This window comes from Porites lutea, chromosome 7 (genome assembly GCF_958299795.1).
Source record: "Porites lutea chromosome 7, jaPorLute2.1, whole genome shotgun sequence".
Classification (NCBI taxonomy): domain Eukaryota; kingdom Metazoa; phylum Cnidaria; class Anthozoa; order Scleractinia; family Poritidae; genus Porites; species Porites lutea.
The window spans coordinates 28,222,914-28,235,678 of record NC_133207.1 but is presented as its reverse complement, the minus strand read 5'-3'; the positions used below and the strand labels follow the sequence as shown (position 1 = coordinate 28,235,678).

Sequence of the window (12,765 nt, the reverse complement as noted above, 5' to 3'; positions counted from 1 at the left end):
AGCCGCCCCTATCAATCAAAATGGCGGCTGTTCTGAGAAGATGTGCAAGCTGTAGCAGCTTTGTGAAGTCGGCATTGACGGAACGAAATAGCTTTTCTACTAGTCTTGCTCTCTTTAAGAAAGGTACTGGGTTATATGTAGAGGTTATTACTGGACTTAAAGCTTATGTAAGCAGAAGCTCAGGTAAAATCATGTAAAATGAACTTGACAATCTCAGACCTGCCAACCCTGATAGAGGAAAATCTGGAGACTCATGAAAAAATCCTGAGTCTGTAATTAAGTAGGGCTAGGAAACAAAGGAAATTCTTAATTGCTAAAATGAATCTAGGTTGAATACTAGCACTGTTTTAAACAAAGAACAAATTTTATCTGCAACATAAACTTTAGCATGGCTAGTTTAACTTGAACTCAGATATAAAACAAATCTAACAAAATTACGAGGCAGAATAAATGTTCTGTAAAAGCAGAAGCATATAACCCTGTTCCAATGTTGGTTTTTTTTTGGAGAACCACTCAAAATTTAGGGAATCACTGCTACCCGAGACTGTCGCTCTAGTAGTGTTATGAAAACTTTGTATCACAATGTAAATGAAGCACTAAAGGTTGGAGTGATTACAGTTTTACGGAGTAGAATTCAACCAAAATCAGAATATTATTCCCACAATGACCAGAATTAATTTATTTGGACAAGAAAAAGTCGAAAACATCTTATGGGCTGGGCTTAACTTGGTGATGAAAGCTAGCACATGCTTGAAGAGTATACGTCAATATTATGCGACCTTATTTTTTTTACCTTATAGTTTTCAAAGGTTGCTATCTTTAAATTAAGAGCCATGGACAAGGTCCAGTCAGAATAACATATAGCATGTTTTGCAATGAAAACAAAAACTACTTATCCAGCCTCGAGCATGATGTTTTTTTTTCCCGGGGGGTACTCCCCTATAAAAGTGATGGTGGTGCTCATCGTACCTTTTAGGGGTTTAAATTTGTGGATTGGTACCGGACGGTGATGACTTCAATTTTCTGATTCCAAAATCTGAGAATTTGGGCAAAAAATTTTCTGTGCCTCTGATTGGAAGGCTAAACAAACCCATCATGGTTCTAAACAAATAAGGGGAACTTAGACTCTTTAGGGCTATATGCTTCTGTCTAAATGTATGAATCAACCTACACCTATGCTTACATAAAAGGTACTTATGGATACTTATAGCCTACCCTAGAATAATGTTTTAGAATTCTTTGTGCATGGCTTGAATGAACTTGTTTCTTTTTAGATGTTTGGGTTACATGTACAAAGGCATTAATTTCAGCCCAGTTCATCCAAAACAGAAACTATGCAGCCTCAGACAAGGACAAAGGTAGGTATAAGCATGAAGAAAATCTGATCAAGAAATAAATTCTTTCTGCATGCACCCACCATGATGATCAATAATACAAAAATATTAATGTATCTTTTATTATAGAGAAAGTTTTGTTAAATAAGAATGGAACTTTGCTAGAATATGATTATTCAGTTTTGAAAAAAAAAAGGCCTTTTGCTTCAAAAATCCCAGGACACCCAATGAGGTTCTACCCTTGAACCTAACATATAGCCTGGTGAAGCAAGTTCCAACATTTCATGATGCTTCTGCTGGTTTCTCCACATAATTATGTCTGCAGAACATTTGCAGAAATTCAATTCTGATGGTGCCTCACTACTAGCCAGATCTGAGTAGTGTTTTTGATTGGTTGAAAAATTGCTTAATCCTGTGCTTCATCCAATCAAAAGCACTACCCGGTTTTGAGTAGTGATGTCATAAGAATGGAATTTCTGCACTTTTTCCCCAGACGTTATTTTTGCAGGAAAGCCAGTGGTGGCATCGCAAAATGTTAGCTGTTTTCACAGGCTACCCAACACAATAATAGTTTGATCTTCATGCAGCCTACATGCGAATTGTTCACTGAATGGGGCTATGTTATGTTTGTTGTCAATTTGTGAAACTGAAATGATATAAATTATTTTTGCGGGTGACAAGAGGAGCCTGCAATCGTAATCTCCAGGTTGCTATTACGTATGCACCACACATATGTAGCCATCTTCATTTGGACTTCCTCTAAGAATGAATGGAATGCATAAAACGCTGACGTCGGTCACGGGCGTTTGGACCTTCTAGCTCTTCTAATTCAATCTTGCATGTTTTGACCTTCTATCACTTGAAACTTATTCAAAGCACAGCATTTGTGCAAAAGCATTTTAACCTTTGACCATTATGTCACCTGCACTCCATAACCTTTGATTATTACTAGTATTAAGGAAATTAACACTTCCATAAAATATCTTCAGAGTACGAGAAACTGTGGGCTGCTGTCACTGGGGGGAGAGGAACTGGAAGAGGAACAAAAAAGAAGATTGTTAAAGGAGTTGACCCTAAGCTTCTTAAGTATGGTAGGTGTGGTAGTACAATAGAAATAGAAGGAAAAATCCTACACCACTTACTTTGTTTGATTATTGTCCTGTATTCAAACGTTATCATCTCTGCTTTAATTTTTGTTTTCCTTATCATGTATATTTTTGTATTATTTTTTAAGTATTAAAAATAAAACTTGTGCTGTCTTTATAGCTGGTAGGGGTCTTGGCCCCATTTTTTTAAGTTTTCCTGGACTGCCCCTGTTTGGTTTGACTGATATACATGTACACTGTATAAAGGGCTTTAAAAAAGTTTTTAAGTAGCAGGCTGATAAGGAATAGTAGGCAAGTTTGGAACTCGCCAAAAGGGAACAAGTTCTTGAGGGCCATGGCATCTAGGGACATTTTGAAATTTAGAGTCTCAGAAATGCCATTTCCACTGGTTTTCAAGAGGTATTGCCATGTTGTTTTGTCAGATTAAGACTCGGAACAATGATGTCAAAATGTCCCAGGCATTCCACGACATTGCATGGTTCGAACGTTTCACAGATCTAAACCTGTTTAAATATGCATTCAATGTCATTCAAAACTGGGAAGTGGATGCTCTACCATTTTATTGGATGGTGCTTATTTTTTGTTAGCAGTTATGGTATATGAAAGTAGCTGGCTAAGAATGGCTAACTAGCGGGCAGTTTTGGCCGGCTACCGGCCCTTACTGACAGCGCTGGTATATCATGTTGCAAAACCATATTAAGTTTTAAGGTTGCGCACGGTTGTGCTCTACCAGAGCCCGGTGGCCCCTGGTGCCTAACTTTTCCCCTTGGGCGACTAGAAAATCTCAGATTTTTCATGCAAATCATTTGTTGGGCACCCTGGATTTTACAGTTTCAGAGCACTGGGCTCCCTTCTATTTTCCTTAGAGCACAGCCTTGTTGCATCCTGTAATAATTTTGGCCTGATGATGTTATTATAATTTTGTCAATTGTATGGCATCTCTCACTCTCCATATCTGCCATGTAATTAATTGGTGCTGTATATTCTCTGGTAGTGATGAAAATAAATAGTAGTTGTGGAGTTAGTTTGTGTTTTGTGTTATACATGTACCTCCACTTGAAACAAGTGGAAAATGTTTTTATTCAGTTACCAAATTTGTACAGTTATTTTCATTGCTTCAAATCTTAGACAAGGCAGGCTTAAAGTGGGAAGGATTCAATGCTCCGATAGGAATAGGAGAAGAAGAAAAAGTAGATGATACAGAAGGTGAAACAGTCCAGATGAGGACAGTACAGAGAGGATGGTCAGGAAGAACTTGGCCAGGAAGGTCAATTGGTTCTCCTCTTACTGCTGATGGAGGTTTGATTATTAATAATACCATGAATGCTCAAATTAATTAGGACCCAGGGTGCTTACCTTATTATTGGAAATTAATGCTTTGAGAAATTACTGTGAATTTCAAATATTTGCATTAAAATTTCCTATAATAAGATATTTAATTTTTGAAGTAGAGGTGGGGCACTATTATTTATATTGTTTTTGAAGAGGGGCCCTTCAGAATTCCACAAGTCATGGTAACATTACCCTGTCTATATTTCTTTCTATTTCTAGTGGTGTTGAAGGACTTTCACTCTGTCGTTATTGAGGTATGTGAAGAGTGTCTGTTTATCACTGCTGAAGCAGATTTTTTTGGACTACTTTAACTTGCAAGATTTTATGTCATGTCATTAATTTATAGTAATTAAGAATGGTAGCCTAATTTATTATAATAGTCTTCACAATACATTTTTTTCATTTTATTTCTGCTATTGATACTATAACTAGGATGATCGATCATCTTCTTTTTGACTTTTATTTTTTCTTTATCTGTTTGTTTGGTTGGTTTTTAATAATGTTTAAGTTTGCTTTGAGTAAAAATTTTAATTTATGAAATTAGTAATAACACAATTCATGATGCCATGAATGCATTTTTGTTGACAGTTGAGGCGTGTGAGCAATATGACACCAGGGGGAAGAAAGAAAACTCAACGCGCCATAGTTGTGGTTGGCAACAAAAATGGTGTCGCAGGTAAAAATACTTCACTAGGATTTATTCGCCTGCCTTTATTACTGCAAGGTCTTTTTTAATTTAAAATAATCATTTCCCTTTGAATGTTATCCCTTAAACAAAAGCGGTGCCCTAGTTGGGTGGGTCTGGGCTCATACAAGTCAATAATAAAAACAATAAAACAATATATTTTAGCTATTGTAATTTCGAGGAATTTGTTTTGTTATCAAGTTAGCTTTGTTTGCTACGGTACCCTATACATGTGGCCTCACCATGTGTAGTTTAGATTATCTTAGGTGAGAAATTTCTTATTTTTTAAACAGAGAATAAGATTAGTATTTTTTTTTTAACACAATGATAGGTTTTGGAGTGGGCAGAGGACAAGCACCGTTGAGTGCAATGAAACAGGTTGGTGTGTCCTCATTGCACATTCGGCATTTTGTCTTGTGCTTACATAGCTGTTGTTCCAGGGGGGAGGGGAGGGGATACTCTGAATTTTGGGGAAAGGTGCTAGAATCCTTTGCCTTAACTAGACCATTTCTGCCACCTGCAATTTTGCTTCGCCATTCATACATTTATCATTGATCCATTTCCCACATAAATAACACCCTGTTCTTGACCATCACCCCTCTGATTTCTATCACCAGATGCCAAACTAAACTGCCTGAAAACCTCACCTTACACATTGGTATTTAGTAAAATCTAACTAGTAGTCTATTATCAATGCTGCATTCTGATTGGTTGAGCTACTACTAGGCTATATGTTGTAGCCCATTAGTAGCGAAAAGCGTGAGCTTTTTGGCGGCAAAAAAGGATTGAATTCTAGCTTTAACTAGCTAAAAGTTTTTTATTCTTGATATTTTTGACCAACTAGTTGGATTTTACTAAAAACAATTATTCCTCTCGCCATCATGGCCTCTGAGTCATGGGCTATTGACTCAGAGGCCATTCAGGTTCAAGGAATAATTGTTAACCAATAGCTCTACGTGGACATGGCAGAGAACTTTCTCACTGGACTGTGTGGCAGGCATTTGAATAGGAAAAGCAAAGGGGGAAATCTACATCTACATCTACATTTATTAATTGACAACGCTTTTGTATCAAGTCAATATAAACTAAATAAATTACAATATCAGAAATACTATAATAGAATTTAAAAAATACAAAAAACACACACACACACCCTTGTAAATAACATATAGTAATATATTGCAATTTCAAATGATAAAATTCTTTCTTAATAAATATAAAATAGATATATTTACAAATTTAAATAAGATAAATAATAAGAAAAAAAGTTAAATAAATGACAACAATCAATTATTTCTAATAGCTGAGAAACAGTGATCTTTAAATAATGAAAAATTTGTACTAGTACGAATTAAGAATAATACGAATTAAATAGGAATTAAGGAGGGCACCCAGTTGAAGGGCACTCACTGTGTTCTTACAAACGCCTTTATTCCTCTTTTGCTTTCCCCTTCAACTGCCTGTCACACAGGCACCTGCCCCCGCCTGACCCTCGACTCCTGCGGGGCTGTTGTAGAGCTGCAGTGATTTAAACATCACAGAAAACAAACAAACAAACAAAGCCTGGATTATAGCTATATAGTTCTGGCCATGGTTGCTCAAATTTCGGATAGTACTATACACCAGATAAATCACTATCCAGTGGGTATTTTTAGGGAAACTACTTACATTTTGCGCTTCATGTGCAGATTTATCCAGTGGATAGCATTATCCACCTTATGAGCAACTGGAACATGGTTTGTAACCAAGAAATTAGTTTCATTTTGTGTTGTTGTTTTTTCTTTTGCCTCAGGCGAGGAACAAAGCTGTGAACTATCTCCACTTTGTCGAACGCTGCAATGACCACACAAGTAAGTTAATTCTTAATTTTAATCCATACTACAAACTTATAGACAAAATGAAGATACGAAATATCAGGCACAAGGGGGAATCGTCCTCTTCTCTTGCAATTGACTGCCTTGCAAGTTGAAAAAATACCTCCTCTAAAACCTGTGCTTGTCCATTATTTTAATTAGAGACCTGTAGATTCTAAGACGAGAACGGCAACAAGAACGAGATTTTCTCAATACTAAGTAGTGCGTGTGCGTGAGCCAGCGTCATTTTGGCGGGAAAACGCGAATAGCTGCAGTCATTCTACTATGTGTTTTAGCGCGACTGTCGTGTTAGCGGAAAAAAAGTTATCAAATGTCAGAGGTTTTATCGATTTTTTGCAATCGGGAGAGGGCCTTTCGTCCTTTAAAGGAGAGAACAGTGCTAACCGTTCTGGTGAGAAAAAGTACAATGAAGCATCCGGTGTGTCTATATTTTTTTTAGAATATGCGAAAAAAGCTAAAAATCAAATCTCATACTCGTGGTCGTTCTGATCTCGTCCTTGAATCTAAAGGTCTCTAATATCGTAATGACGAAAACAAGTTTTCAAATGTTAGAAGTTTTATCATTTTGTGATCTTAACCTCCTTGAAGAACAATTATCATGCGAACTTTTTGATGAAGAAAAAACAATGCAATGAAGCTTTTCGAGGTGTTTAGTTTTTCAGAATATGCGAAAAAACTTTAAGTTTAATCGCGTCCTCGAAGTCGTTCTTGTCTTCGAATCTAAAGGTCTCTATCAGCCCCCGCCCCCTGGTCTCCATGGTTTACTTAGAAGACTCTCCCTCGTGTAAATAGCCTAAAATGAGTATCATGAAATTGCTGTCAAGGAAGTTTTCGTACTGGGCAAAAATAGTTTTAAAACCAAGATCTTCATCAGTTGAATGTTCAGTTCAACTATCGGGGACGCGATGAGCGGAAATCTCGTGACCATTAATATTTTTAACGAGCCTTGTATAGGTGGTAGATGCATTTTTGCTCCGAGAACGAAAATTTTCTTGACAGTGCGTCAAGAGTAGAAAAACAATCTTTCCGATAGATAAAATGAAATTGTTTCAGTTTCAGCAGAACACAAGGTCTCCTCATTTTTAACATTCAAATGTTGATAGTTTAACTTATATTTACCGTTGTTAATTTTTATGTTTAATTTTGTTATCTTTTTCTCAGTATACCATGACTTGGAAACTAGACACAAGAAGACTATTATTAATTTTTACAGGAAACCTCCAGGTAGCTGTATACTTTTATTCCTGGTTTTCCTAGTCTTTTAAAATCTTATAGAGCATAATCAAAAGCACCCATCTTTTAAAAGTTCTAACAATTAAACAGATCGAAAAATGACATCTCCACTTTTGACGCATTACGTGTATATTTAAACCAAACCGTAAAGCTACGTGCAAAAGGACGTGACAATTCCCAACACTGTTGGGCCAACAATGCTAGGAGTTGCCCGTCCGTGTTGGCAGTGGTGTGCAAACGGATGCAACAACTCTCAACAATGTCGGGACCTGCAATGCATCGTGGGAAGGATACACCCACAAGACTTTGGAGACCATGTGTAATACGCGTGTGTGTCCCCAACAATGTTGGAAGAGCTGTGCAAACAAATCCAACATCATCTTCATCTGCCGTGATGAGATATGTGCCCTCTGCAGATTATACGACTAGAGTTAGAGTTAGAGTCATGAAAGATATTGTTCATCGTGGATAATGTGTATAAAGGTTTCTTTAATCGTTTGTCTCACGATTGTCACATAGATAGAGATCGCGACGTTTCGACCGTGTTCTATAGGTCTTCATAGTGTCGATTCACTGAGTAGAACTATTTGTACCACCATGGTTGTTAGTGACTGGTGTATCACGATCCTCGCTCGCCATTACTAGAGGAGAAAACTGTTTCCTCAGCGGTCCTTTATGGTAACGATCCGCTGCTATGTTGTTTAAATCCAACATTGTTGCGCTACGCTTTGGCGATCACGGAACAAGACAAATGTAGGGAATCGTTGGCTCAAAAGTTGGACCGGTTTCAAACTTTGCGCAACGACATGCTGTAGGGTATGCAACATGTACCATCCAACAATGTTGGCTGTCGTTGGCCAACAATATTGCGTCCGTTTGCACGAGGCTTTAAGAACACAGTATCCACACGAAAATTTAATGCATCACTGCCTGAGTTCAGTGACGGAATAAATTTACCTCTCTAAGGAGGTTCGACTGATTTTTGTTCGCCGCAATTATGGTTCATTGATACGTAATACCCCGAGTACTGGAGGTTTTTTTCAGCTAACTGCGAGTGCGGGCGAGATGCTTCGGGGTGGCCGGCGAAGGCCGAAGCCACGAGCGGCGAAGCCGCGAAGCGGCGAGAGGGTCACTATAAAGACTTGTCTGGTACCCCCAGGGTAATGTCCTAGATACGAAGCACCCAGGGTGTTTGCTAAGGTGTCCAACTGTTTTTTACTAATATCAAAAGTAGATATTGTGAATACCACAACCGGTTGCAAAAATGTTGAGACATTCCCGAAGGAAAACCGGCCTTTCTTACTTCAAATCGCTGCTAGTCACGTGTCTATAAGATATAATACTCACCTCCCTCCTCCCTCTTTTTCAAAGTTGCTTCACTAAGTTTTGAGCATGGTCTTTCGTTGCTGGCAACTTTGATAAGGGGAGGAGCAGGGATCACAAGCACATGATCATGGATAGGCCATTTAAGCCAAAATAAAATAAGCTACAGTTTCTCAAGTATTTTTGCGACTGGTTGTAGCCTAGGATCCTATATCATCTATATCTGTTACGTGGATTATTTTTAAGTCATACGATTGTAAGCTTGTATACTGTGCCAAGTTAAATCGTTTCTATGACGACTTGCAGGTTATGGACTGCGCTGTCATCGGGCCATAAAAGAGATCGCAGTGCTTCTTGGGATGAAAGACATGCGCTGTAAGGTTCGCGGACCCACCACACCTCTTAGTCTGATTCGAGCTGCTTTCCAGGGTCTACTCAGTCAGGTAAAACAGCAGGGAACTGGAGAGGTTACACTTACACATCTTAAATCTCCGAAAACGGTACGCTAAATATGAAACAAGTGTACTCCGCCCCCGTGTGATTTTTGCCAACACTCTTAAAAGCTTCATGTGTTACGATGAAGATGGAGCTGCTGTTGCCATTCGACAAAAATTTCGATCAATTGGCCATTTTAGAAATTAAGAGGAAACTGGGCCGAGTTAACTTTCGCAAAGACTTCTGGGACTGTACTGGGCACAGGAGAGAAAATTGGCCAATAGCTGATCGGCTTGTCCCCAGAGGTCTTTGCGAAAGCTAACTCGACCCAGATTCTTTCTCGTTTCTAAAATGGGAAAAAAGCCGCTTTTGGTGCAAGAAGATTTCTGGGGTAGTCGGATTGACAACAAAAGCATCGACCAATCACATCTAGCACGTGTTCACCCAAACGAAATCGTTCTCAGAAATTGTCGCACCAAAGGCTTGTACCCTTTCCAATTGTTTATGGAGTGGCGATTCTCGCTAAATTTCAACCCCAAAATCGGATTCCATTGTTATATTTTAATATTTTCGCTGCTCATGTTGAAACTTTAGTCCTCCGTGTTCTATTTTGAAAACATTACGAATTTTTTAGTTTCGTAATTAGGGAAAAAATAGATGAATGAAGTGTAGGGGGAAGTATGTATGTAGGGTGAAGTGTATGAGTGAAGTGAGGGCGGTGGAAGAGTGAAATAATGGAGTGGTGAAAGTAAACAAGAAACTGAAATGAACAAAATGAAAATATTTTAAATGCCATTGGTTGATTGTTGTTCTAAGGGAAACTGTTTGACTGTCTGGGCCTGTTGGGCAAGAATTGAAAATATTCCGTTGATAAACGCCATAAATCAAAGAAAAGCGAAACTCAGCGGTTGTAAATTTCATTCTTGACATTTTTTTTCTACCTCTCTTGATAGGAGACACACCAACAGTTAGCTGATCGCACTGGCCTAAATGTGGTAGAACTTAGAGCTGAGTGTGGAATGAGACCTGTGATTGTAGCCTCGCCTTCTGTTGAAACCCAGAAAAAGGTGTTGAAAAAGAGATCAGACAAAGATGAATACGACTTAAATGAAATATTTGATCCTTACAGGGGACTACATCGGCCTAAGAAAAGGACAGAGCTGTTATGAACAAGAAAAATGAATAAATGCTCGAGCAGTATGTTTGCATGTATGTTGGATTGTCACGAAGACAGCCCTCCTCCTTTGCTTGAAGACGCATGCGCAGTAAAGAAAGCATGCACAGTCGAAACTGTTGTAGCAAATAATTTTGTGGTGTGCAGGATGTATTAGAATCTTTCGCACATGTAATAAATTTTGATGTCTAGGAAAGTTCAAATCGGGTTTGTAGTGTACAATCTGTCTTGCAGGTTGCGAAAAAAGTTTGTAGAATGTGGAGAGTAGTTGTACTTGTTTCAACAAAATATGTGCATGTTGCCTGTTTTACCGGTCCAAGGCTGTTTCAGTCTTTTGCAGCAAGTGAAGTGATGTTTATGGTATTGCTAGTAATGTACAACGGTTTTTTCTCAAACTGAAGAAGGGTCATAAACCCGAAACGTTTGTTTGAAAAAAAAAAAAAAAAAAGTTTGACATATTTTTGGTATTTCTTTACCAGATATCACTTCGCCAGCTGTTGAAGTAAATGTGTCACGCATTCCTGACGGTTTTTCCGTTTAACTTTCATAAGTGACAGATCATACGAAAGTCGAGTCCAATAATTGACCACTACAGATAATAGCTTAACACACCAAAATGTTCTTTGTTTATCAGCTCAAAATTTTGCATAGGCATTGTTCTCAGTTTCTCTCGGGGCCATTTTAACTCCCAAGAGAAACTGAGGACAATGCTCATGCAAAATTTTAGGGTGACAAACAAAGAGCATTATGGTATGTTATGGTATTTTCTGTAGTGGTAAATTGTTTTAACAATTCTTTCAAAATAATTCATACTGCAAAACAAGCTTCCTCGACGAATTCACGATATGAAGGAATGTTTAGTCTAAATAGCAGTTGTCATCAACTGAGTTGTATTTTTACTTTTCTTGCCATGTTTTTAGGCAGAAGAGTTTGTTTTTTTTTTCTTCGCAAAAAGGTGTTTCCGTCATGTTCTAAAACTCTTAAACCAAAAAAAAAAAAACAAACTGATTTAACGCAATCTTGTCCCCTAAGCTTCTCGGTTGCCGTCCCTTTTGTTGGCGGTAGCCTGTACTTTTGACGTCATTTTACCGGATATCGCAGATGTCTTCTAAATTTGGTCAACGCTAGCTGGTTATGAAGAATTAGCTGGGGGATTTTAGCCAATCAGAAGAGGAGAAATATTTTGAATGAATAAACGATTATTGGACAGTGGGGGGCGGGGGGTACTGGACAAGTTTGAACAAAATATCGTGACTGTCAGTGGCGAGCAGATCAATTATTTGCCGAGACACAGACAAACGATAACCGATAACCGAGTTCAATAGTTGTTTCATCATTCGATCGCCGAGTTTGTTTTTTAATGAATATCTTCGGGAAGCGAAGCGATGTGCTATTTTCACGCAAGAAGGAAACAAGCGTGGTTTCATTTACGCATGAGCAGAATATTATTTGCAATTGGACGGCATTACTCATGAGCAGACCATTATTTGTAGGCAGTTATTTGCAGGTGACGTGGTGGACTCTCGGCACCTTAAAATATTTACTCCAATAAAAATATTCTAAATTAAAAAACTTAAATCAATCAGAAAGTAATCGCAAGTGGAAAGGTTCCTTTTAAAAAGAAAAGCCGTAATTAGCTTTTTGGACCACCAGAAAACCACTAGCTGGCATTCAGTGGTGCTAACAAGTGACGTCATCAATGCTAGAATAAGACATTCTTGAAAATACTAAACTTGAAGGGCCAGTTATTTAAACGGAGTTTAACCAATGTTTAACAAAACCGTGTTCTAAGTCATTTTCAGTTTGCCCAACGCTTTTTTCTAAACACCATTTGTGGTGAACAGTTTCTTTAAAGCATATAGGGTAGATTAGAAAAGCATTTATCTTCTTAAATTGACCCACTAAGGTCTGGAGGTCCAAAGAATTCTTACACAGCGGTCTAAGTTAGACTTCGTTTAAACAACCGACCAAATGATTTTTCTAAAAAAAAGTCCCTTCCCTCTCCCTAAAATCACTCAACAAATATTTTATTAAACTTGCTTCCAGCCTCATAGTTTCAGATGCTTTCCACATCGTATGTAAACAATAATTTAAGAAAAGTAAATTGTAAGCTTACCCTCAAGAGAATCTAATTTGGTTGCTGATCATTAAGCGAGAAGGAGTCTGACATAAAGCCATATATATTTGCAGACAGCTGTTAAGATATTCTTAAACGTGTCTCTCTGGCAATTAAACATATGTCGTTAATATTATCGCCCTGAAAAACAGA

General features: G+C 38.0%; 2 protein-coding genes across 2 annotated transcripts in view; one reads left to right on the top strand and one right to left on the bottom strand.

Moving 5' to 3' along the window:
* LOC140943801 (uncharacterized) overlaps positions 1–12,765 on the bottom strand; it is a 270,540-nt gene that overhangs the window by 128,086 nt on the left and 129,689 nt on the right. The window lies entirely within an intron of this gene.
* LOC140943791 (small ribosomal subunit protein uS5m-like) lies at positions 11–10,870 on the top strand. Its single transcript, XM_073392902.1, has 11 exons — positions 11–123; positions 1,275–1,358; positions 2,324–2,425; positions 3,569–3,739; positions 3,992–4,026; positions 4,361–4,448; positions 4,789–4,835; positions 6,250–6,307; positions 7,493–7,555; positions 9,194–9,330; positions 10,276–10,870. Exons 1-11 carry the CDS (start codon positions 21–23, stop codon positions 10,489–10,491), a joined length of 1,104 nt encoding a protein of 367 aa, XP_073249003.1. The 5' UTR covers positions 11–20; the 3' UTR covers positions 10,492–10,870.

Excerpts from the sequence above, each read along its gene's own strand:
- LOC140943791 (XM_073392902.1), top strand. The coding sequence starts at position 21 with ATGGCGGCTGTTCTGAGAAGATGTGCAAGCTGTAGCAGCTTTGTGAAG. Across the intron at positions 7,556-9,193 it reads TTTTTACAGGAAACCTCCAG|GTTATGGACTGCGCTGTCAT; the intron begins GTAGCTGTATAC and ends GACGACTTGCAG. Across the intron at positions 9,331-10,275 it reads TCCAGGGTCTACTCAGTCAG|GAGACACACCAACAGTTAGC; the intron begins GTAAAACAGCAG and ends CTCTCTTGATAG.